The sequence below is a fragment of the Ammospiza nelsoni genome, chromosome 20 (genome assembly GCF_027579445.1).
Source record: "Ammospiza nelsoni isolate bAmmNel1 chromosome 20, bAmmNel1.pri, whole genome shotgun sequence".
In the NCBI taxonomy this organism is placed as follows: domain Eukaryota; kingdom Metazoa; phylum Chordata; class Aves; order Passeriformes; family Passerellidae; genus Ammospiza; species Ammospiza nelsoni.
This window is the reverse complement of record NC_080652.1, coordinates 595,871-621,989: the sequence shown is the minus strand read 5'-3', so window position 1 is coordinate 621,989 and position 26,119 is coordinate 595,871. Positions and strand designations below refer to the sequence as shown.

Below are 26,119 nucleotides of genomic sequence, written 5' to 3'. Positions count from 1 at the left end.
GCAGGCTTTGTTGGTAGACGCGATCAAACAGTTAGGAATAGGCTTGCAAGAACAGGCAAAGTCCTCTCAGAGTCAGGTGTTAGCCGCTCTTGCACCTCTTCAAGCGTCAGCCGCATTCGCAGCATCAAATAAAGGGGCTCGCATGAAATGCTACCGATGCGGAGGCACGGGCCACGTACGCCGGGAATGCCAGGCTGTCGGAGTCTGGTGCCAGAAATGCCGTATGGACAATCATAACACGGGCGCTTGTAAATGGCAGTCGGGAAACTTCCCCAGGAGCGCGTATTCCTGCAGCGGCTGCGCCCAGACACAAGTCGCTGCTGCAACAACAACAACACCCCCCTGTGCCTTCAACCCTCCGCAGCAGGGAGCCTCCAACCCGCCGCAGCCGGGAGCCTCCAACCCGCCACAGCAGGAAGCCTCGGCATGGACCTGGCAGCAGCAGTAGACGTGACATTGATGACTCTGCACCCGCAAAAAATCCCAACAGGGGTTCAAGGACCTATTATTATACAGAACAAAGCAGTGGGTGCTCTGCTATTTGGAAGATCTTCTGCATCTATGTTGGGACTGTTTGTTTTACCTGGCGTTATTGACGCGGATTACACGGGAGAGATTATGGTAATGGCTTACACCCCTTTTCCTCCTCTTCAAATAAATAAGGGACATTTAGTCATTTGCTCAGCTGGTACCGCTTGAGCAAATGACTAAATGGATACAACCCATAAAAAGTCAAGAGAGGAAAGAAAGTGCTTTTGGTTCCACAGGAGGGCTTACTTTGTTAACTTTAAATCTTGCCGAGAGACCCAAGAAAAAGGTAGAAGTAGAATTCAAAGGACAAAAAAGGTAATTTTCAGGTCTGCTGGATACTGGAGCAGATTCCAGCATTATTAGTCCTAATTGCTGGCCTCATAATTGGCCCTTACAGCCGGCAGCCACTGCAGTATCCGGGGTCGGAGGATTTACCCTGGCTAGCCGCTCGCCCCCCCTCCAAGTTTACATCGACGGGAAACAGCTTACAGCAAGCTTTTCAGCAGTACAGTTACTACCTACTGTTCAATGCCTTATAGGTCGGGACATTATGGCTCAGCTAGGGGTGGTTTTGACAAATGAACACCCTTTGGAGTAAAAGCCATTGCTTGGACTTTCCCAATTCCCATCACCTGGATTGCTGACACCCTGGTATGGGTTAAGCAATGGCCTTTGAAAGGGGAAAGTCTTCAACACGCACATCAGCTCGTCTCAGAACAGCTTCAACAGGGACACTTGCGTTTATCTACCAGTCCCTGGAATACTCCAATTTTTGTAATTAAAAAGAAGTCAGGGAAATACAGGCTGCTCCATGAATTGCGTGCTGTTAACGAACAAATGGAACCTATGGGCTCATTACAACCTGGATTACCTAACCCAGCCATGATCCCGATGGATTGGCCTTTGCTGATTATTGACCTAAAGGACTGCTTTTTTACTATCACCCTCCACCTGCAGGATATGCGACGGTTTGCCTTCACATTACCTGCGATAATAAAGAAGCACCTGATCAGAGGTTTGAATGGACAGTTCTTCCGCAGGGCATGCGCAACAGCCCCACCTTGTGTCAGCTTTATGTCAGTGCAGCTTTGCAACCTTTTAGAAAGCAATGGCCTAATACAGTCATATATCATTACATGGATGATGTATTGTTTGCTCAGCCGATACCTTTCACACAACAACAAGTCCAGGAAATAAGAACCACACTAGCCCAATATTCTCTAGTAGTAGCTCCTGAGAAGATCCAAACAACTGCTCCCTGGAAATACCTGGGATGGTCTATGACAGAACAAATTGTCAAACCTCAAAAGCTGCAATTAAAAACAAAATTAACACCTTAAATGACGCTCAAAAATTCTTGGGTGATTTACAGTGGTTAAAACCAATGGTGGGAATACCCAATGAACTGCTCGATGAGTTGCGTCCACTGTTGAAAGGGACTGACCCAACTCATCCGGTGTGTATTACTGACAAACAACAGCGGGTCATTCAGCAAATTATGGACTGCGTTATGCATGGACATGTTCATCGAAGGGATCCAGACTTACCCATAGATCTGACCATTTGGAAGGGCCCATAGTATCTTTTGGGAGCACTTATGCAAAGCAAACAAGAAACGGGGGAAACACGGATATTAGAATGGATCTCCTCCCCACTGCAGCAAAGTAAGACTCTTTTTCAAAAAATTGAAATGTTAGCGGATCTGATAAAGAAGGGCAGAGAAAGGATGTTGCAGGTGGCTGGGGCAGAACCAGCTGCCATCAAGATACCAATGAAAAAGGATACCTTGGACTGGTATTTGACTAATTCAGAGGAAATGCAGGAAGCTCTCTTGGGTGCATGTTGCCCTATTGAAACACACCAGCTTCGACCAGCTTTGATTCAATGGATAGGGGACTGGGACTGGATAACTCGTCCAAAGCGAGAGAATTCTCCTATCTCAGGTGCCATTACTGCATTTACAGACACTGGCAGGAAATCAAGAACTGCTGCAATAACCTGGCAAGAAAAGGGAGTATGGAAGCATCATATTCTGCAAGCAGAAGCAGTGGACAGCCTACAAACCATGGAACTGTTAGCAGTGGTATGGGCAATGGCACAATTTAAGGAACCTTTGAATGTTGTTACAGACTCTCTGTATGTAGCAGGAGTTGTAGCAAGAATTGAAGACCTTTCCATAAAAGAGGTGCAAAATCAAAGACTATATGAACTATTATTGCAGTTAAAGAGAGCTACAAGATCCAGGGAACATGCTTACGCTGTAATTCATATTAGAAGTCACAAATGGGATGTTGGTTTAGGTGAAGGAAATGATAGGGCAGATAGATTGGTCAGCATTACCAAAAGCACACCTCTGTCAAGTCACCAATTGGCTCGAGAAGCCCACTCAACGTTTCACCAAAATGCAAAAGGCTTAAGCAGAGAATTTAAGATAACACTCTCAGAAGCAAAAGCTATTGTGAGGGCTTGCCCGATTTGTAGTCACCATAATGGGGGAAGTGGTTTAGGCCTAGGAGTAAACCCACGAGGCCTGCAAACCAATGAATTATGGCAAATGGACGTTACACATGTCCCTAGCTTTGGCAGACGAAAGTATGTACATGTGTCCGTTGATACTTATAGCAAATATGGGCAACAGCTCAGACAGGAGAAAGAGCTATACATTTGTACAGTTGCTTTGCAGTGATGAGTACACCAAAAAGAATTAAAACAGATAATGGTTCTGCCTGTATCAGTCAAAGGATAGAGAAATTCTTAAGGAATTGGGGAATTGAACATGTTACAGGTATCCCAAATTCCCCAACAGGGCAGGCCATCATTGAAAGGGCACATGGTACCTTAAAGAAGTATTTAGCCAAGCATGAGGAAGTAACTGACCCCCAGGCAAGATTATTGAAAAGTTTATTTGGGATTAATCATTTGTGTGTGTTTGGAGATGTAGGGCAACCCCCAGCAGGACTACACTATAAGCCACAAGAGATTGGTGAACAGAAAAAAGAAGTATGGGTAAAATACCGAGATCCCAAGACAGGGTTATGGAAGGATCCTGCTAAGGTCCTGTTCTGGGGAAGGGGATATCTTTGTATTTCCACCCCTACAGGAGCATTGTGGGTACCTGCCAAGTGGACTAAACCTGTTCTTGATGCAGTGATTGGTGGAACAACTCACGGAAGAGGACAAGGACCGTCTGGAGAAGAAGCTGCTCCTGATCCTGAGACCACTACTGCTTCAACTGAAGGGACACTCAAAGGCGATCGACAGGGCCATAACACACCGTTGCCAGACGACCAGGGAACTGATTGACATTATCATCTTTCCATATAAAAGGACTGGCAAAAGAGAGCTGCCTTGAATGTCACAGCCCAAATTGTGCTGCTTGGGTTGCACTGTGTTGTGGGGGTTGTGATAAGACCTTTTGGGTGGATCAGTTGTCACTTTTTCATTTATGGTGTAACACCTGTAATTATAGACATACCTGGGAACATAATTGGGAGTGGGCACTACGGAATGAGACAGGGCTAAACACTGCCTCAGCTTTAGACCTTTATGAATCTCATGAGCAGAAAATCTTGGCCTATTATCGGTGGGAGGTACAGTGTATTTTGAAAAGAGTTAAAGCTCAAAGTGCATCATATATAGCCTCTGTAAGGTGTAGAAAACTGGTACCTTTAACACAACATTCTGTTGTAGGGCCTATAAGAGGAGATCCCAATCAGGCATTAGATAACTACATTAGAAGGTTACAAAGGTGTGGTCTTCAGGTATCGGGAACAGCAAGGTTAAAAACTGATAAGAAAAAGAAGGTCAAAGTAAAAACAGAAAAATGAGGTTTACTTTTGTTATATTGCTTGGTGTAGTGGTAGCTGAAGAATTAAAGGTAACACATTTTAGTCAACCTAGAGATAATGTATGGATAACACTTGCTAGACAGATTAATCAGTCATCGCTTTGTCTCAGCCTTGGAGGAGTTACTAATCCATTTTGAACGTGTTTGGTAGGGCTTCCAGTATGGTCTCCTCAAGAATTCTGCAGTCTTATTAATAACCGTGCCTTATGTATGCGCAATATGGTAAATATTAAATTGCCCGCACAAAAAGGGTATACTGCCAGTCAGAGTGACGGCTACCGCCAATGCCTGCTAATTCAGTCACTTAATACTCCTTTGCATTCCCCACCTGAGGAGTTAGTTCTTTTCGGAAGCGCAAATGCTAGCATGACCAGCACTTCCAACGGTGGGTGGTTTAGCTGTGATTAATTCTCAAAAGATGAATCAACATAAACAGACATGGGCTACTCTGGATTCATCTCTAAGCCCAGACATAGTGTCCAAACAGCTTTATAACCAATGTAAAGGCTCTAGTATCATGACACCTAAGAAATTACCCACAGGGATATTTCTAATTTGTGGAGATAGAGCCTGGAATGGAATACCAGCCCAGCCGCAGGGTGGACCTTGTTATTTAGGCAAGTTATCATTATTCCACCCTAATATATCTGTATTAATGCAACTAAGTCATAAGACAAGCAGGCAAAGGCGCAGCTTACATAGCTTAGACTGTAGTCAAATAGGAGATCCATGGTTCTGGAGTAAATTTAAACAAGTGATGGTTTCAGCTTTCCTACCATGGGGTGCTGCAAGCAAAGCAATGACTTTAGCAAAGCAAATAGGGTGTTGGGCTAAGGGTGAATTGAATAAGACATCACAGATATTAGATATGTTAACTGCAGATGTACAGAGTGTTAATCACGCTGTTTTACAAAATAGAGCTGCCATAGATTTCTTACTGCTAGCACAAGGCCATGGGTGTGAAGAGTTTGAAGGGATGTGTTGCATGAATTTATCTGATCATTCTGTATCTATTCATGCTAAGTTAAAGGAGCTACGGCTAGGGCTTAACAGCCTTAAGGAAGAAGAAGGATTGGGAATTGATGAGTGGCTTAAAAGTTTAGGATTGGGACCATGGCTAAGAAACCTTGTAATATATGCTATAGGGATATTAGGTGTACTCTTATTGCTTTTACTTATTTTACCTTGTTTCTGTAGTTGTATCCAAAAAATGGTTAGTAGGATGATAGAGAAAACCTGGCAAACTAACCTCCTTTCTCAAAAAGAAAAAGACGGGGGAGATGTGGAGAGTTTAGTTCAAGCATGGCTTAAAGAAAAAGGTCACGAAGGCATACAGTTGAGAGAACAGTAAAAGGTAGTTGCAAAGCAGTTCCAAAAGCAGTTCCCAGGCTTGATTTCTATAAACAATTAGGCTCTCTCATGCATCACTTTATAAACAATAAGGTTCTCAGACAGTCTTCCCATAACAAGCAAAACACCCTCTCTGGGAAAAGATGGCACCCTGGGAACAGATATGGAAGTTTTGGGAACCTTTCATATCACAGTGGGAACACTGGTTCTGTTTTTAATAAACAATTATAGGTATCGTAAAACAAAAGGAGTGGCTAGAGTTTTCTCTGTTAGCCTATCGTGAACTTGGATTTTGGAATATGCATGAAGTTCATTAACACTATTATTTAAAGTGACTGATCGATCAATAAATCAGAGTTCGATGCATTAAAGGATGGTCGTCTGCCCTTCACTTCAATAGACCAGGAACCCCAAAACTGGCCCACAAAGGGGGGCCAGGACTGGTAGGAGAAATCACAACCCCCAGAAACATCAGGAGGCCAAGTGATGGCCCTAGCCCAGAAACTTTCTGAGCCCAAAAGGCCAGGCCAAACCCATGAAACAGGCTCTGCATTCCCACAGGCCTGCACCCTGCTGCCAGTACAATGGCAGCACAGGTGGTGACATGCTTCCTTTTCCCAAAACCACTGAGGCATGCCAGCAGCAGTGAGGGAACAGAAGCCTTCCCCAGAAATTCCATCTGGGGTCTGGAGATGTTTGTTTCCCACAGCAAACCAGCTACGGTCTCCTCCATCTGTGCCCTCTTCCCCTGCAATGCAAATGCATCAGGTGTGTCTTCCATCCGCCCCATGGCATCGCTCCCACTGGGCTGGGGACCAAAGGCAGAGCTCTTGGGATGCACCTGCCCCCCACCACTAGGGCGCAAGAGAGGCGGCAGAGATGGCAGCCTCCATGGGACAATTCCCGAAAAACAACCCCCCAACCCGTTGAGAATGCTGATCTTGAACAAGAATCTTAGTTGATGATCAGAAGGCTGGATTTATTGATATATGATATATAATACATTATAACTATACTAAAAAGAATAAGGAGAGAAGTTGCAGAGGCTGCTAAGCTAAGAATAGCATAGAAAAGAATGAATAACAAAGTTCTGTGTCCAGCAGAAAGCAAGGACAAACTCTCCTGTAAGTGGTCAGCAAATCCAAACACTCACAGAAGCCCAATCACCACTGCACCTGTTACAGTCCACACCAGCCGATAACAATTGTTTACATTCTTCTTCTGGGGCCTCAGCTTCCCAGAAGATGAACAAATCCCAAAGAAAGGATTTCTATGAAAAAATGTCTGCGACAGGTTTAAGTGCTGTTCAGTTTAATTTCTATTAAGTGAAGTTAGATAGATTTATGCTTTTATGATAGGCGTTTATTATGACTTGTGTGCAAGGTGTTGTCGTGAACATCAGAGAAACTTTAGTTAAAAGAGACAATCAGAAGCATTTGTGAGTAGAGCCATTCCTGTTTGAAGTATATCTGCTGTTTGAAGAAGGAAAGCAAACTTACCAGACAATCAACACAGATGAAACCTGCGCACATGTTGCTCCTTTAGCTTATTTTTGTAGGTTGTACTGGCACACCTGAGTTTTGTTTGAGCCTTGTAGCACACAGAATCTTTTTTGTATCTGTCGTATAGCATATCCTATAAATAGCGATAGCCTTTTCAGTTTGTCTCCCTGGCTTAGATCCCTCATAAGAGAGAAACCTTGCTAGTTGAGAATACTGCTTGTAATGTAATAGTTGTTAGAATTGCCTATTCTTGTGTTGCAAAGAGTGTGACACAGTTAGCCCATAGAACTTTGCTTCTTCCAAAAGAAAACAGGGGAAATGTTGGGAATTTAGCTGACTAGAGACTGGAAAAGTACAAGGCCGTGGCTAATTCCAAGTCCTGCACCTGCAAGATAGCGCAAGATAGTGTGTCCTTGGGCCTAGCTGGATATGATAACAAGCGGACAGACGTGGGAAATAGGGAATGTAGGCCCAAAGGAATGAGGAAGAGTTGATGGTATAGTTTAACCAATAGATCGCTTGGCTTACAGAATATTCATAAGCTTATTACTTGCTGTATAAGTGTCTGATGCTCTCTTCAATAAATGGAACCTGCCATCACTCATATTGAGTGTCTGAGTCTCCCCTCACCGACAAACGGCTCATCCCCGACAAAGGCCTCATTCTGCGACAGGGAAACTCCACACATTTCCAGAAAATATATATATTTTAGCAGATTTCTGCTTTGTGAAAGTTTGGGGTGACTTCTATAGTTATAAAGTGAACAGCTATCAGTCAGTCAAAATCCAGCTTATCTTGTCAGATCCCATGTCAACAGTAAGGTATCTATTGGCAGTTGGGAAATACCAGACCAGTGTGAACCTATGCGCCCAAAACACAATAACACAGCTTGTCCTGTTTGAATTATCTGACTGGCTAACAAACGACAGATAAGCTCTTGGGAGAGGGTGAGATGCTCTGCTACATAAGCTCTATGATCATCACTGGGGCTTCCTCTGGACTCACTCCAGCAGCTCCACATCCTTCTTGTGCTGAGGTCCCTGGGCCTGGAGGCAGTTCTACCAGCGGGGTCCCGGTAGAATTGCCTCCCTCTGCCTGAGCAGAGGGACAGAATCCCCCCACACACCTGCTGCCCACACTGTGGAGAGGAGCCCAGGATATGCTGATATATGTTATATATGTAACACACATGCATATGTGTGTGCGTATATATATGATGATATATGAAAATAATGTGCTTCATCCTCAGATGACTTTATAACTGAATGCAAATTGAGTCTGGCAGGACAAGCTGAGCTGTGATGCTAACACTGGCTTATCTAACAAACAGTTGCTCTAATGCTTGCTGACTTTAACAAACATTTGATTTTAGCTTAGTGATAAACTGCACAGGAATTAGGAGGGATAATAAATAGTATTCTTCAATGACAAACCTCAGACCATCAGTTAAGTGTTGATTTCAACACATCATTGAAAGAGACCCTGCACAACAGTTGTGTGTCTTCCCATGGATGTTGCTGTCACATGAGGCTGTTTTCATGAACAGAGAGGCCCAAATTTAATTCTTGGCATTCTCGGCACAGAACTGACAAAGCCAGATTTGGCTTGAAATGGGATTTGAAACCTCTCATTAGTGAAACTGCTCCTCTTCATTAACAAAGAGGCCAACTGACTGCGATGCATTTGCTTTGGATGCTGGGTAGGTAACTGGAGTGCTCTGTGTTCTCTTTCCTCTGGCTCTTCTCCTCATGTGCTTCATGGCTCCTGGAGTAAACAACCATCACAGGAACCAAAACCAAACCAGATGGGCTTCTTAGAAATGTACCTATTTTCTGACTGAAATCCTGGGGAATTGTTAGCTAAACTCAAGAGTATCAGATTCCCTGTTGTGAAATTAGTTTTTGTTTTCTTGCTGATAATCTGAAAAGTCTCATATTGTACAAAAAAACAGTACAGGGAAATGGAATCACGGGAATTTTGAGTAAGAAACTCTCTATAAACCAGCAGAACTGCACTGATAATATTTTACTCCTCACAAATCCTATTCAGCTCTGCCCAGGACTCATAGATAAAACATAACACTTTAAAAGAAAACAAATAGAAGTTGCACAATGCTTTAAACCATGTAATTCCAACATTCTGTTCAAAAAGGGCCACCCAATTAGTGAAATCGCAGCCTTGGGTATGCTCTCAAAATGCAGTGGTGTATCTGTATCTTTGGGTTGAACTGATCCATGAATTCATGCCTGGTGAAACACACAACTTGGCAGAGGTGCTGGACAAGCTGCAGAGCAGCAGGCAATGTGAAGGCAAGCTGGAGCATCTGAAGACCCAATGCAGCTGGGAGACAGCAGCAAGTGGGCACTAAGCTGGGCAGTGCTCACGTCTGCTGCTATTCCCAAGTCCGCCCTTCTTCTCTCCCTGCAATTTGCTCCCCAATTCCTCTGCATAGGCAGGGTTGAAAAACATGGGACACTGGTTATGGAAATTGCTGTATTTTTAGTCACATGCTGTTTAAAAAGGCCTTTTCTCTTTTACTGTCAGTGACCCAAAAATGAGACATGGCTGGCTCCTTGTTGGCAGTGCTCATTGTTTCACATGGATTAAGCTATCTACAGTTGCACAAGTTTAAATAGTGCAAACCACTAACCCAAGAGGGTTCGGTTAGTGATTTGCATTTTACTCCTTTACTCCTAAAAATGATCAGTACAGAGTGCAACATTTCAGTCACTATTTGTTTTTCCTGACACATTCAGAACACTCAATTACATGCACTTGTAAGAGATGCCAGCGTCAACTGAAGACACACACACAGAGCCAGCTCTGGTGCAAGCTTAACACAGTTCCTGCTTCTAGCCTACTCTTGCTCCAGAGATGTCAGTCCCCACAATCCCTTTTGCACCATGCAGCCAGAACAGAAGGCAAGGAGTAAATTCCAGACCGGTTTGTGCTGGAAAGGAGCTTAAAGCTCATCCAGTTCCACCCCTCTGCCACGGGCAGGGACATCTTCCACTACCCCAGGGTGCTCCAAACCCTGTCCAACCTGGCCTTGGACACTTCTAGGGATGGGGTAGCCACAGCTCCTCTACATAATCTGTGCCAGGGCCTCCCCCACCCTCACAGGGAAGAATTCCTTTCTAATGTGCAGTCTAGGCCTACTCTCAATTTAAAGCCAGGCCCCCTTGTTCTATAGGTAGATGCCTTTGTAAAAAGTGGATTAAAAAGAAAAGGAGGATATAGACAATGCTGGGGAATGCCTGGCTCGTACAGGGTTGGCCCGTGGCTAACACTGACTCTTGGCTGCCCAGTGTTCTAGCTCCTGCTTTACATCCGAACAGAGGCAGTCAAAACTTTAGCAGAAAGGAATCCACCCCGAAGCCACAGCACCCACGGGACTTACCCGACACCAGGTACCGCTGCGGAAAGGTCTCGTTGCCGCAGGTCTCGAAGCTGAAGTGGTCCCGCACCTGCGGAAAGAGCCGCTCCTCCAGGCCGGGCCACACGACCCGGGCAGCTGGAGGGGGCATCATCAGCATAGGGGAAACCGACAACAGGCGAGGTCACCCGGTACGGCACAACCCAGCCTGGGAACTGGGACCCGGGGAGCTCGGAGCACCCTCTCGGTGCTCCCCAGGCTGGCTGAGGGCTCCGGCCCAGCGAGACTAGTTCGGAGTCCTGCCCAGGGCCTGGGAAAGCTAGTAGAGGGTCCTGTTCACGGGAGGGCCGGGGCTCTGGCTGAGGAAGGAGGAACTCCGGCAGCCGGGTCCGGCCCGAGGAGCAGGGGTGACAGGCAGAAGGGTCCGGCCCGAAACACCCACCGGGAGCGGCGCGGGCCGACGGCAGCGGCGGGAGCAGCAGGAGCAGGGCCGAGAGCAGCAGCACCGACTCCATGGCAGCCGCTCCGCCTGCGCCGCGCAGCGAGCGCGGCCGCACAGACACCGGTCACGTGACCCACCGCTTCGGGATCATGCGGTGACTCAGCGTCCCTTCACGTGACCACGCGAGCGCCGCGGGCCTGTTATGGCGGCTCGACTCGGCGGCTTCACTGCTCAGCGGGCTGGGCTGGGCCGGGCCGCCTCCTCCTCCTTACTCTCCTGGGGGTGGAGGGGCCCGCGCCACTGCGTACTGCAGAGACTAAAAAGGCAGCAGATATGGAAAGTTAGTTCTGTAATTTGTACTTCTGGTAAAGGTTACCTGGCCACTCCATCCCGTGTACGCTCAGGTCAGAACTAGGAGAAGGGGGCCTCTCCTCCCCCATCAGGTGTTTGTTGTAGTCCCTCCCAGGCACAGGTTCGTGCCGTTGCGTGAAAAGCAGGCCCAGGAAGCTGAGCCAGCTGAGAAGGAGCTATGCTTTTCTTCCGTTGAATTAATTTAATGAGGGATTGGTCTTCGGGTCTGGCTCACAAGGGAGTCCGTGCAGAGGCCTGTGCCAGCCCAGGAGAGAAGGCAGGGGCCGATGAAGCAGAGGAAGGTGAGGCCATGCCTTCAAGCAACAGCTGGATTTCTTCAGGGTTGCAGAATTCATGTAGCCCAGGAGAACACTGTGGGACAGTTCTCTTGTTTTGATTCACTCCAATGCTGAGCTGAGTCCCCTCAGACACTGACTCAGTGAGGTGGGTATTTGCTTTATTTGGCACTGGGTACGTGGGGGAGTGCTCCTCCTAACACACCCAGCACTTTCACACAGCACAATATATGGCTAAATTTCATGCATATTCATTACATTCCTTGGGATTGAAGTGGTGATACAAATTATTCTCAAAAATCATTAATATCATTAGCATATGTGACGTGCAAGCACAGTGTACTCTGTTGGTCACGCTGAAGAAGGCTCCGAGTCTTCCTCAGTGGTTGTTCTGATGAAGGCTGGTAGTCTTCTTCACTTTGCACTTTTAAGCTTTCTTTCTGAAGCATGCACGTCCTTTGCTGGCTGGTTCAGTGTTTTCTGCTGTTAATAGGTTTTGTTCCTCTTACCTTGACAAGGTGCATTCTGTGTCTTATCTTGACAAGGCTAAGGTGTGTCCTGCTTCTTAGGCTTGTGCTTAATATTTGCTAACTCTTAATAGTTAACTCATGCTTACATGAGTTACCTATTATCAACTTCTTTCACTTTCAGTGAGATTATGATGAGAAAGGCCGCAATGTCTGAGAGAAACTTTGGTTTGGCATGGTGGACATCAGGAGAAAAGTTTGACCTTGTCTTTTGCTGTTGCTGTTCCTGTAAAGTGCTGGGTGGATGTTTCTGGGGCCATGCTAGCTGCTGCCTTGAGCCAGAGCTCAGCATGATGGCACTGGAGGGACAGAGAAACCATGTTCCTGTGGAGTGCAGGGAGCTGGTAGTGGCACAGCACTGAGCCTTGTGTTTGGGAGGCATCATGCAGGTTTGTGCCAGCCACGTGACCAAGCGGTAACATAAATCCATGTGCAGGCTTGTCAAAAACTGCACAAAGTGGTGTTACAGCACCAGCCTCCCGAAAAGATTCTTCAGGAGGTCAGGTTTGAAGGCTCTGCAACAGTGATGTGGCAGTTCACTGAGGAGTGATGTGACTGCACTGCTCAGCAGGAAGCTGGGGCTATACTGCACAGAGAAGTGTTATTTCTCTCTCTGGCACCAGAAGCAGAACTCCCAATAAACAACTGGATGTGAGAACAAATGTGGGGAGATAAGCTAGAAATTCTTGACTGAAGACACTACTTTTACAACTATAAAAGCTACACAAATTTTCGTGGAGGTAGAAACTTCTTGGAAGTTTCTGGAAACATGCAGGAACTTCTGTGGAGTTTGGACACAAATTCCATGGTTACTTTCCTGGGAATTGAGAGGAAGAATTTGATGTGTACTCCATTATTGCGGAGGATCAGGAAAGGGACATCACACCGTGATCAATGTGATTATGTGAAGCCGATTTATTGCAGAAAGCAAGCTATATTTATACTGTGTTCTATTTTTCACGCCTCAAGCTAATACATGATTGGTTAAATCCTTCTGTGCATGTGTTTTAAGCTTTCAGTTAATTTTAGTTAGTGTTTCATCTTCATGAGTCTCACTGCGATTTTCTTGTCTGCCTTTACATGCTGAACTGTCTGCCGCTGAGTGTGTTCTTCTTTCGTGTTCTTCAAGGGCATTGTGACCTTACTCAGTTTCTACGAAGACTGGATTGTGCATATATATCCTTTGTCCTGCAAGAAACCCTCAACACTCCATCCATTTAGTGGTAAATGACACTGAATCTTAATGTGTACTATTTCTTCACTGGATGTAATACAGTTACCTTTATCGTGCACTGTATTTTATCTACTAGTAGTTCTTTTATTTCTGTGTAGTAAGTAGTCTGTTTAAAGTCTCATCAGTGTCCTTTACAAGCAAAATTTAAACATTGAAGATTTCTGTGTAGTAAGAGGAGAAGCTAGAGGCGAGCAGAGAAAGGGTATTTAGCACTTTTAGCTAGTGTATAGCGGAGTATATCAGCACCTGCTTATATATCTCTGCAGAGTAGTCTCTGGTAGTACCTTGCACGTCTGAGAAGCTACTCCTGGAAGACAGCATCAGCAGCAGATGGGTGAGATACAGCAGAATATTCTTGGACCTTGGTACTGGTGAGGGCATGTGAATCTTAATTGGGAGTAGCAGAAAAACAAGACAGAGCTCCCTCCTGGAGAGGGAGAAGTAACTATGGGGCTTTCAGTGTGCACTTCTCTGCTCAGACACACTCTTTCTTGTGTAACTGAAAAGAAGTAAACTGAGACAGGAGTGAGTGGGGAGATGCAAACCCTCAGGTTTATTTCTTAGCGCACTGTTGACCTGCTGTGGCAGGCTGAGTGACCTTCTCACTTTTCTCACCCACAAGGTTTGGATTCTGTCTTGTAGGGCTGGAGCTGCCCTTCCTACATATCTGTGCAATATACAGTGAAATAAACCTGGGATCATTAAAAACATAACACAAAGAAATACTCTATTTCTGCTGTCTCTGTTTATCCCTGCAGTGACGAGTTAGCGCTTGGCTCTCCTCTGTCAGCTGTGGCGAGGTGTCCAGCAGCATAAGTGCAAGAAGAAGAGACCCAGTTCTGCTGATAGTCAAATATAATACATGAACCAGGTGAACTGTGTCCACTCACCAGCAGATAGGCCACTCTCAAACGCTGCTGGAAACAAGATGAAGTGGAAGGTACTGGCACTGTACATGATGAACATGTGCAAGGCTTGACACTGCTATAGTGTCTTGGTACGACACATGATGCTGAACAGACTGTTTTGCATACAGCTCTTGGTCCACAGCAACTAATGAGATCTAGAAACATGCCCTGGAAGAATGGCTAAAGCTTGCTCTGGGCCCAGCTGCAGCTGTGTCCTGGTGGGAAGTGCTGAGCAACTCTGCTCTGGTTCCAGGAGCTGGGGTCCCACCTGAGGTCCTGGAACATGTTGGGAAAGAAATGGGAAACTGGTAGTGCTGACAGCACTGTATCGCTGGCCAGGGGTATGTGTACAAATCACAAACGGGACGGGACTGCTGTGGACCGTGCCTTGAGCTGTTTTATTTTTCAGCATCAATCTCATTACATGGTTATGACAGTAGGAAGATGCCAGCAGCTCACATCCCAAGCAGCAGACCAAGAACTTAGTGTTACAACTTTAGAAGTTTTTTGACCAATCACACAAAGCAAAAGCTCATTGACAGTAGTTCTATCCAACCTATAAGTACACGTACCTTTGGTTAAAACAATGCTTGCTTATTTTGAATACAATACCTACTTGTAAGCATTAAAACACAATGCACAGAGCTCCATTATTAAGCTTCAAACTTCCTAATATCTTGCTAGATAAACTTTTCTGTAGCTTAGGGAGTTATTCTAGACAAGCGTTAATACACAGACCATTGTTCTATTTGTCCTTGCTTTTCTACTTTTTAAATAATTTTTCTGCTGACCTATCTCATGGCTACTGCTTAGCTCTAATCACAGTTCTGCTGTCTCTGAGGCCTGCCTTTTGCAGCTTTCCCAAAACCCTCTGATTTCGTGGATTCCTACACACTGTGCTGGAAGCTCAGTCTTTTCCATGCTGTTCTATGTTGTGGCTCCATCACAGCCTGCGGGGAGAGTGGGACAGGTCAGGAATTCAGTGCCTTTTGGATGGCTCTTGGGTCCAATAGAAAGAGGCTGCATGCAAATTGGAGTCTTCATATACATGGATTATACTGGAGATTAGCAGTAATTACCATTTAGGGTAGTAATATCAGAGAGCTTTACTGAGGTGCACTGGCTCCACTCATCACCTGGTCTTTAAATCAAGATAACACACTTTTCAGAAGAAGGTACTTGGGCTCAGTCTGCATCAGTGGGGCTGCTGAAGGTACTCAGGGTGGGAGAGGGTCAGGATCTGGTGCTTACGGAAGCTCAAACCAGTACCGCTTCTGGCTTCAAAAATCCTGCTCTAGGCAGAAGGGACAACCTGTAATACTCTTTCTGGTCCATTTTTGTCCCCAAGCAACATTGTTTTGTGTCTTCTGTTGGTGGGTGAGTGGCACCTCTTGGACCTAGTCAGGCACCCTGTTACCATGTTAAACTGGCCTGAACTTCATTTCTGTTTGCTTATAGGAGTAATGGTATTCTTTGCCTGTCTTCCAGTTGATGCCATCAGCATAGCTCCCATGTGCACCCATCCAGTACATCCCGTTCAGGTTGGAGTAATGGCAGTCATTGTACCACCACGCTCCCTTATATTCTGTGGCACAGTTAAAGGAACTCATGTCATTGTCGTGATCTGTTGTTGAAAATGGCATGTCCCTGTGGTACGATAAGGAGTCCCCTGCAGAGAACACACGTTCATGGTTACTGCAGTAGGGATCACAAACAGGACACTGATGTGTCTGTGCACCCCTGCTGGGCACCAGTGGCCCTTGCCAGGTGCAAGGCAGGTTGTATAAATCTTGCTGCTCTCTTGCTCTCTTTCCTCCTTGTCTTGGACAAAAGTATCCTTAGCTCTGCTAAAACACATGGAGAATTTATCTATGCCTGTGAATCAAGTGGGCCAGATTCTTTTCACAGGTACACAGATGTCACTTCTCTTGGAATGCTCAGGTTCTCTGCAGATACACAGGTCTGAATTACCAGACAGGGTTGCTGTGTGCACAGCCACATAAACCTAGAGCACTGCTCTCTCAGGTGTTGGTTTCACTCATTCCTGAATGATGGATATTGAATTTTGAAGATTTGTTTACTTAAAAAAAAATAATAAAAATCGGGTATTAAGAGGATGGAGTGCTGATGCCGCAGGTATTGAACAGCACCCCAGCCCTGGAAATGTTAGACCACCTGGGCAAATGTCTCCTGCCAATGTAACCAAAAGCAGACCTTGACCTGGCTGATGCAGAGCTCTTGGAAAGGTCATTCGGATGGGGTGCTGCCCAGGACCAGGCTCATTTGCAGTTAAACCATAGGGCTGGGCTTGAAGGTAATGCTCTGAGTCACATTTCTTCAGGTGATGCATGTCCCCCTCCATCCCTGTACCCAGAGGTCACTCAGTACCTGAGGTACCATGGCCAGTTTTAAAAAACTGACCCAAAATGTAGCTGATACAAGGAGTGTGCATGATACGTCTCTGCATAGCAGCTGAACACTTCTGAAATGCTCTAGGAAACAGACTTTCCCAGTGAGCTGCCTCAAACTTACCAGCGTTTCCACCAAGGAAGTCTCCTAGAATCAGTCTGTATTTCTCTGACTCTCCTAAAACTCTGAATGAAGCATACTTGGCAAAATAGTAGTTGTTCTCAAAGTCTCTGAGGTCAACACGGAGTTCACAGGGTCCTAGAAGAGAAGATGGACAGCAGTGGTGCAGGGCAGATGGTGAGTATGCCACTGGATTTCAGAGTGGAGGGTTTAAGGTGCTGTGAGCTAACTTAAGAGGAGCTGCCACTACTTGAGACATTTTGATTTCCTTAAAATTCCTGCAGAGCCTCCTATACCTTTGATGGTTTTCTAGGGAAGCACCTTTTCAGATATGATATTGGGTGGTCATGGGCAGGGGTCCTGCACACAGCTGTAACTCCGAGGTTGTGTGTGGACCAGATGATGCCATCACAAACAGTCCAAGTAGGAAGATATGTTGGCCTGTCTCCAGGGTAGATCATGCAGCTAGTTCATTCTCTTCCCTGATTTCTAGTTTTGCTTTTTTTTAGAGTGCAGTTTCCAGTGTGCAGTAGGCTGCAAGAGCCTGCATCCTGCTTGGGATTAACAGTGGGGACCTCAGATGAATATGAGAAACTCAGAGGTCTGCAATGACCCAATTTGGTATAGGGGTTGGACTCTCATGGCCCCAGCCTGGGACAGAGGCAGACCTTACCCAGAGAGGTGAGGAAGTGGATGTTGTCATTCCCCATCCAGAACTCCGTCAGCTGGTTGCCAAAGCCTCGTTTGTATGAATCCCAATCTCGCAAGAAGTTCACTGACCCATCCCAGCGCCTCTGAAAAACCTGAAAGAGACCCTCAGCCCCACCAGCCCATCCCTCACTCAAAAGCATCCACAGTGCCTGGGGGACACACCCACCATGGTGAATGCTTCCCCTGCATCAGGACACTCTTGTAGGTGTCTGGGGAGCAAACCCCACAAGAATCCCTTGCTCAATGATCTCTTCCATATGCCCTTGGAAATGAAAAGGAAATGATTTGCTGATTTAATCAGGGAGTGGGTCTGTGGCTCCCAGCCTGCTTCCAGAGACAAGTCTTGGGGGAATCCCCTGTGTCCAGAGGGATTCACTCTGGCTTGCAGGTGTGAACTTCAGCTGTGTTTCTATTTTTGAGCCATCCTTTGCAGCCTTAACAAGAATCTCTATAGGAACATGTAAACCTCCCTCTCCTCATCCTACTCACAATCCATCCCCCACCATCCGTGTCCATGTCACAGAAGACGGTGGTGGCATTGCAGTCTTGGGGGTAGATTGTGTACCAGCCACTGAAAATCTTCCCTTTGGCCAACAGTTCTTGGCAGTTCTCCGGTTCTGTGCAAATCAAACAGATCAAGTGCAAAGAGTTATAATGTATTTACTCTTCACAGGAGCACACCAGCCTTGAGCCTTTGAGCCCTTCACCACCTATCTGGCTCTTTGTACTGCAGGACCTTAATGCAGAGCTGCTGGGAGCCAAACTCTGCCATGGCTTCTGGGCCCATATGTTGCCAGGGAGATGGGCACCTTCAAAAAAAGATGGTCTAAGGTGCTGAGACTCCTCTCATCTGCAATGATCTGTATGATGGAGCTGCACTGAAAAAGATGACAAACTCATGATCCAGAAATTTGTCCCAGCTCCAGAATGTATGCAGGGCACAGAGAGTGGGTGGGCAGTGGACAGCAAATAAATTAGTCACACAGGACAGTGTTCCCTGTGAGGCAGTGAACAGTGTTCAGCTCATCCTTTATGGATTGCATCATAGAATCACCCACGGTTTGGGTTGGAAGGAACATTAAAGCTCATCTCATTGCCCCCCCTACCATGAGCGGGGACATCTTCCACTAGGTTGCTCCAAATCTCATCCAAACCTGGCCTTGGACGCTTCCAGGGATGGGCAGCCGCAGCTTCTCTGGCCAACCTGTGCTAAGGTCTTACCACCTTCTGAGTAAAGAATCATCTCCTAATATCTAATCTAAATCTCTCCTCTTTTAGCTGTAAATCGTTCTGTAAATCACACAGTGACAGTGTCCTATCACTGTCCTTGCAAAAAAATCACTCTCCAGCTTTTTTATAAGCACCCCCTAAGTACTAGAAGGCCACACTGAGGTCTCCCCAAGAAACAAAGTGCTTTTGAATATGTATCTTTATATATATATATACGTGTGTGTGTGTGTGCGCATATATATGCATCTTATGTATACTTTTTTCCCTCCCCAAAACCATACCTGCTGACAGAAGTTCAGATTCACAGGAGACTGAATTGTCCCTGTCAGACATCCTAACCTACAGCTGCGTCAGTAGTTGTTTTAGGGAAAGCCTGGGAGGATGATCAGAGATGGTGGTGCTGGTGGTGCATGTGTCCCAGTGTGCTGTGTGTGATACATGTGTACACAGCTGTACCAGGCAGGGTACCCTGGTCTCCTAGGAGGGAGATGGTCCTGGACTTGGCCTTTTCCTTCCTATTAGTCAAATCTTTTACATGCCCAGAGAAGTGTCTGGGGCAGCAAGGAACCAGTTCAGTGGCATCCCAATCTGTTAGGTGTTACAGCAGCTCTGATCTGTCTGAGCCTTTATTGTGGCCCTAGAGCACCCAGCTGTAGCCAGAGTGGGTTGTAGCTGTCCTTGAACTTTAGTTCATGGAGACAGAGCCAGATGGGGCAACTGAAAATTGTTTCTTTTATTTTTCTTTTTTTCTTCCAGTGAATAAGTTAGTCTGAGCACTATCACACGTATGAACTCCGCAAGTACCAAAGGTGTCACTGCAAGTGCAGGAGTATAATTGCCTTTGAAGTAGCCACATGTCCATACAGGTGTTTACAGTGGTTTCATCTTAGAAATCAGGACACCAAGTCTCTGAAAAATCGACCTCCTCCAGGACACATGGAGGACAGGACATTTAAGTAGTGCTTAGAGGACCTGACTTTCCCAGCATGGCTGGAGTACAGAGTAGACCCACAGAAGCTGCATGTGTTTGTGAGACGCAAAGATAACAGTGATATTTCCTTATTCCATTCTTCAATGTCACTCTGAACTCATTTCTATTCCTATCCTGTCCTGACTTCTGGTGCAGGTAGTCCACCACCATCCACTCTGCAGAGCTGACCAGTGTCGTGAAGACCTAGGATGAAACTTACCCCATATTTCTGGAAATCCAGGCTCTCCTTTTGTTCCTGTTGGATAAACAACACCATCAGTTGCTCTCCACCTTCCACACCCAGCATTCCCCTTCCCCAGTACTTGAGATGTGCCAAGACAAATCCTGCTGCACTGGAAAGCTGTTATGTTACAGGAAGTGCTTGGCTCATCTGCACCAAGCAAATGAAAGGCATAGAGAAAGCAGGCAGGAAGGGTTGCTCAGTATAAGCTGTCCTGGCTGCTGCCAGGCCCACCAGAGGAGACCCACCAGCCTATCTGCACAGACCTAGGAAAGCACAGAGAGGCAGGTGGGAAGCCAATATCAATTTAATCACAAGGAGTGGCAGCCTTGCCTCTCTTGGCCTGTTGGACCCGGCATGATGTAGTTCCTGCTGGCATCTGTTTTAGGGCTTAGAGGTCCAAATGGTGAGACTGACACAGGACGTGTCCCTATTGGACCCAGCTGCTCTGCTTGCTGCTGTGCAGCCCATGGAGCTGTCTACCAGCAGTTTGTGCCAGTGAATCCCACTGGGCTAGGACATGTGGGATAGGAGTGGGTGAATGTGGGAAGGAGGAAGCAATGCACCTTGGAAAGGCAAGTCGTAAGTCCCATCAGGGGAATGGCTGCTGCTGGTACAGGGCTTCAGCCAGTGGTTTGGGAGCAGCAGTGACAACTGGAGCACTAGAACCATCTGCCAGACCAGTGGTGTTGGACCCCGTGATTGCCAGCCAAATTCTAGAGGGGGAGGCCACAGTGCAGATTTGTGCTCAGTGGTGGGTGCCTGTGGCCATCACATGCAGGATGATGGCATAAGGGAAAAAAACCATGTTTCCCTAATACCTTATTGCTAGTGCTGGTAGAGACATGTTCCTCTGGCACTAGCAGCAACTGAATTTCTTTTGAGCCTCTGCATTTTGCCATAGCATGAGAATATTAAGAGCTCTGTGCAAATCTGGCTGGTCCCTCAGCCCTGTGGCTTCTGCAGCTGATGGTGCCAGGTGGCAGCACCAGCTGCCTGAGTTGAGAACAGCACCTGTTACTGAACATCTGGTTTGGGAGCAGGACTACCCACAGCACCTGCACCAGGGCAGAGCCTACGATGAGGTATAACTGTCAGCAAACAGCCCCATCCAGTCTCTGTAACTGCTCTCATCTGATGTAGGAGAACAGCACAGGGTAGAAGTTTACAAAGTAGCTCACATGATAAATTCAGCACAGCGTGATTTACCTTTCAGTCCTGGGAAGCCAGGCTCTCCAGCTGCTCCTACAAAATATGAGAGGAAAATGCTCATCACAGACTATCCAATGCAAATGAATTACTGTGCCTCTACAAATGGCTGCTCCAGCCCCTCAATATGTCTCAAATGTACAAGAGAGGCTGTCAAGAGGTGCAAAGCTACAGTGCTTGGAGGAGTGTCCCAGGTGGTGCTGCTGCCTCAGCCTGGCTGTTCTCTTGATCAGCAGTATCTCCCAGGAACAGCAAGAAGAGCAGGATATAGCGGAGAGAGAGCTGCTTCTCCATCTCTTGGAATGTATGGGGCTTCACAGTTCCATTTCAGTGATTTTTTTGTGGGGGCTTTCTCTTTACAGTCAGGCACTTAAAAGATTTTGATCAATAGGGTTTGTCAGGGTTTTCAGTGGTTTTGTCCATCTCCTGCTGGCATTTCAGTTCAAGTCTTGGGTGCTTTTGGCCAGGAAATAGCTTCATATTCAGCACGTAAAAAGGGACGTCTTCCCTTTAGTTAGTCAGTGCTGCTCAGTCCCTACACAAGTTCCCTTGTGCTAGCAGCTGGATCCTTTAGTAGAGACACTTTTCCAGTATTTGCAGCACATTCCTGCTGAAGGTCCTAAGCAGGCCTGGGCAGTGAAAGCCAGTTTCTCAATAGACATTGTCCTCTTCAGGGGTTCATCCCATTACAAAGGAAACCTCATCCTGTGCCATTGTTTGATCTCATTCTTGTGGTCAAGTGGGCACTGCACACCGAGTGGAAGGCTGAAGGCTGCTGAAAGCAATGATATGCCTAGGTCTGAGCAGCAGGGCTGAGCCAGAGTAGACTTACAAGATGAATCGTGAATATTGTGTGACTAACACCATCAGTATTATTTACCTAAAAATAGATGACAAAGATGCTTATGCTAACTGTTTGTAACCTTCTGTAGCTATCTGCAAGAAATGTATCATTTTAAGAAACTTTTCCAACTGAGAGGCTTGTTTGTAAGGTATTTTAGGGGAAAACCCTCCCAGCCAAGACCTGGGCTCTGGCTGAGCACTGGCCCTGGCTAAGTGGAAAGCATGCCATCAGATTTGGGCATTCCTGAGTTAAAAATAAAATCAAGTCACTTTGGCTTGCTGATTTAGGCCTGTAAACACTGGACTCCCTTTCAGGGGAAATCCAGAGACCTCACCTATGGGATCTCCTACAGCATGTAGGATTTCCCCAGTTGCCAGGAAGGGTTGCCCTTCCTGTGAAACAGGGCTCCCCAGTGACTGGATGATGTTAAAGTATTTAGGCAATTAGTGATGTATCCTTCTAAATCACTATCCTGCCTCTTGTATAGTAATGATTAGGTGCATTACCTTGCTAATTTTTTCCTTGTTGCCAAAGCCAAGCATATAGTTTTATTGAATGTATTATTTAACTTTTGTGTTACCTCTATATTCATAGTAAAATAAGACCATTCTTTCCACTGGTATGTTCTTTAAATTGCCCATGTCAATTGGCAGAACAAGCACTCAGCATAGTGCCTCTGCATCAGGCCTCTGGGCTGAAGCTCCATGGAGAGCTCCAAAGCTCCTCAGGGCTGGGAGGCATTTGGGCAGGCTTGCTGTGCTGGGGGCAGGTTAGGGTAGGAATGGGGAATGGGGAGAGGTCTGATTTTAGGGTCAATGAGAAATTCTGAGAAGAGTGGTATCTTCTTCTGTGTTGTGGTCCCGGACACTCAAGGACACTGTTTCTGGTGTTCACTCCATGCAAGAGCCATACCCCAAATCAGGCTTTTCCTATGCTACTTCAGCACCGTTTCTTAGCCTATGGCCAGTCCTGCAGTTCATCTCTGTAGACCCAATCTCCTAATATATGTCCTGAGCTTGGGGACATTTACAGATTAGAGCTGCATATGTTGTACATTACCTTTTGCACCAGGTGGTCCTGCTTTCCCAGGGAATCCCTGGTCTCCCGTTTCTCCTGCAAAGAGACTCATTTTTTATGTGCATCTTACAAACTGACCAGAGTGGGGAGTCACAGAAGCCTGGGCAACTGGGCCTTGCCTTTCACAGAAATGGGGGAGCTGACGTAATAAGATTCAGTCTTGTAACCTGGTTTTACTCTTTTACCTTACTCCTGTTTTTCTATTGAAGCCTTACTACACTGGTACTGCCATTCAAAGTCTAAATTTGCAGTTCACATATAAATTCTTATGAGCTTTGATACATCGTCGAGCCAGTCTATGGATTTTGCTATGGTAGGTCATCTCGCTCAGCTGACATGATTGACCTTCTTTGTGAGTTGGCTATGAAAGCTCTGAAGGAGCCCCATCTCCCTTGCTCCCCGGAATAGAGGTTGCCAGTACATTTCCCACACTGTTCCCCAAAAAAACAGGCAGGAGCATTTCAGCCTCCCTCCCACCCAGACTCTTGAATACAGACCCAAAAAATAAATGGATGATTTTCTGTAGAAGAAATGAATAAGATACTTCACACCCCAAGATCACATCAGATTTGTGACAGGACTTAAGGAAGAAACAGGTCACTCCATGTGTACCAGCATATGTTTAATTGGGGTGTTTTTGTCTCCAGTTCTCCAGTTCCTCACAGCAGCCAGTGCCAGGCCAGCTACTGCTCCAGCCTCAGCTTGCTTCTCCTATGCAAAGGAACAAAACCATCTCATCTCACAGTGCTCATCACTGGTTTTGAGGGCCTCACCTTTTGTTCCTGGGAGACCTGCTTCTCCTTTTGGGCCAGAGACACCTGGGATCCCTGGACATCCTTGAAGAATGGCAAGTCGGTCAGCATCACGCAGTCCCACTATTCTCACCTCTGAGAAATGAAGACAGTCTTTGTGAAGATTATTAAGGCTCTGAAATGTCTTGGAGAGGAATCCAAATAATTTGAAGTTGAGGAACAGTATAATCAAAAGCACTGAGTATGGAAGTATCAGGGTGTTGAATGGATTGACAGATGGCAGTGAGGATCTCACATATTAGAGGAGCCAGACTCTGCATCTCTCTGGCTTCAGGGGAGTTCAATAGGAGAGGAGGCTGATAAATATGACATTGCATGCATGACAAATATACTGTAGTTAATAAAACATAAACTGAGAGGTGCCCCAATGGGGTATTCATAGCAGACTAAGTGACACTGGTGGATCTGTGGGCAGTAAGGGTAAGAGTTCTTCTGAATTTCCTGATGGCAGGCCTGTTTGAAATTGCCCCAGGCCTTCTTGGGGAATACAGTGAGAACGCTGTGCTGCGCAGCATCCCCAGACTGATCCTTTGTCTTGTTCTGTATCCTTTGGTAACTGCATGGAGGCCCTACTGAAAAAAATCCAAACTGGGGGGGAAAACTTCACTGAAGACTGTCTGTTCCTAGACACCCCACTGGTCAGGGAACGATGTTACATCACTAATTGGAGCCAGTAGCTTTCTTAAACAGCTGCTGCTGAGACTTCAGCCTCCCCTTACTCTCCTCCCACTGGCAGCCGAATTTAAAAAAGCATAGAAGGAAAAAAAAAACATATGCTACTTCTCCCCCCTCCCCTCTCCCTTCCCAACCTCTTTCTCTTATCAGGAGAGATGAAACAGGCTGTCTGAGACGGCAGTAAGGTTTGTGGTTTACTCACCTGAGCATGTGTCCTCAGCATCACAAATAGTCACTCTTAGGCTGAGCAGTACCAAAAGGACTGGGGCCACTGTCCCCATGGCCAGTGCTGCTCTGCACAGCTCCCCTCAGCCACTTCCCGGGTGCTGTGGTCAGCACTGACCCATCCAAGCATTTTATATCTAACAAACAGCCTCAGTGCAGGCTCCACCTCTGTACTTGCCCACTGGCTGCTCTCAGGTCTGGGGCCTGGCTGAGTCTCAAGTTATTTCGCAGATAAGCTACTTTCCAAAAGTCTGGGGTTGGGATGGAAAAGTTCTTGCCTCACTGCCCCGGCCTGCCTCACCTCTGTCCTCAGTAAATTTCGGATGCCTTTCCCTTATCATATTGTATTTCTATTTTAGATAAAATGAACCAGCAAAACCATATTTACCTAAGTGTAGACAGCTCCCCTCATCCTCCCTGCTAGTAGCCCTCTATGAAGAGCAGAATTTACTGTGTAGATGGGAAAACTGAGGCACTGGGAATCAAAAGCCCAAAGTCAGCTGAGGCCAGTGGCAGAGAGAGGCTACACAGCCTGGATCACATTCCAGTACTCTTCCTGTCTGTCAGCCCAGCACCACTTCTTGCCCTTCAAGCTTCCATTTGTACATGATTCATGAATGACAGAGTTCAAACTCAGGCAAGGGTAGGTAGACAGAGCATGTTTGATTCCCCCCCCCGCCCTCCCCCCCCAACTGTCCATTGTATTAGTGAGCAGGATTTCTGGTTTCTTTCACCCTGTGCTTTGCTCATTTCTGGCAGTGTTACTAGATCCAGTCTGCTTCATCATATTATTTTCAGACCCAGAGCCTGTAAAGTTTATGAATTTTAGTAGAGGGCAGAACTTAAGTTTTTCCTCCTTATTGTTACATCCCAGTTCAGAGGAGACTGATTTATTGGAGATTTTTCCCAGGATATCAGAGGCAGAACACAGCTCCCCCTCAAGCACTTCTGTCATAAGGTGCTTCTAACAGCCCAACTTCCAATGATACATGACAGTTTGATGCTAGGCAAATGGAAGAAGGTGAGGGAGAGGTAAGTATTTGATTGCTATTTAAATTTAGCATCCCCCATATAGCCCAGATATACACTCATATGCATATTCTTATTCATATATGTAATAATATAAAATAATAATCCAGTAGGTGTTGCAGTCATTTTAATTCCTAAGAAACAACTCTGACAGGGAAATGCACCACTTACTTTTGTTCTCCCATCTGGAAAAACTGCAAGAA

The 26,119-nt window shown here is 46.2% G+C and overlaps 2 protein-coding genes and 1 long non-coding RNA gene across 3 annotated transcripts in view; 1 reads left to right on the top strand and 2 right to left on the bottom strand.

Moving 5' to 3' along the window:
• Positions 1-11,171, bottom strand: part of DPP7 (dipeptidyl peptidase 7) — a 45,446-nt gene extending 34,275 nt beyond the window's left edge. Inside the window, exons 1-2 of the mRNA XM_059486684.1 lie at positions 11,049-11,171; positions 10,631-10,744 (exon numbers count right to left, since the gene is read on the bottom strand). Coding sequence (XP_059342667.1) covers positions 10,631-10,744; positions 11,049-11,121 — 187 coding nt within the window. The 5' untranslated portion in view covers positions 11,122-11,171. The remainder of the gene's footprint in view (positions 1-10,630; positions 10,745-11,048) is intronic.
• Positions 11,172-11,266: 95 nt separating this feature from the next.
• On the top strand, positions 11,267-14,179 carry LOC132082426 (uncharacterized). Its single transcript, XR_009419796.1, has 2 exons — positions 11,267-11,843; positions 12,347-14,179. It is a non-coding gene; the product is annotated as an uncharacterized LOC132082426 (long non-coding RNA).
• A 1,606-nt stretch (positions 14,180-15,785) lies between these two features.
• On the bottom strand, positions 15,786-24,943 carry LOC132082424 (ficolin-1-like). The gene is made up of 9 exons (XM_059486687.1): positions 24,865-24,943; positions 23,949-24,080; positions 23,158-23,211; positions 21,255-21,290; positions 20,025-20,060; positions 18,094-18,221; positions 17,567-17,708; positions 16,897-17,031; positions 15,786-16,033 (listed from the first exon to the last, which is right to left on the bottom strand). The coding sequence occupies exons 1-9, from the start codon at positions 24,941-24,943 to the stop codon at positions 15,786-15,788; spliced, it is 990 nt and encodes a 329-aa protein (XP_059342670.1).
• Positions 24,944-26,119: the final 1,176 nt, after the last annotated feature.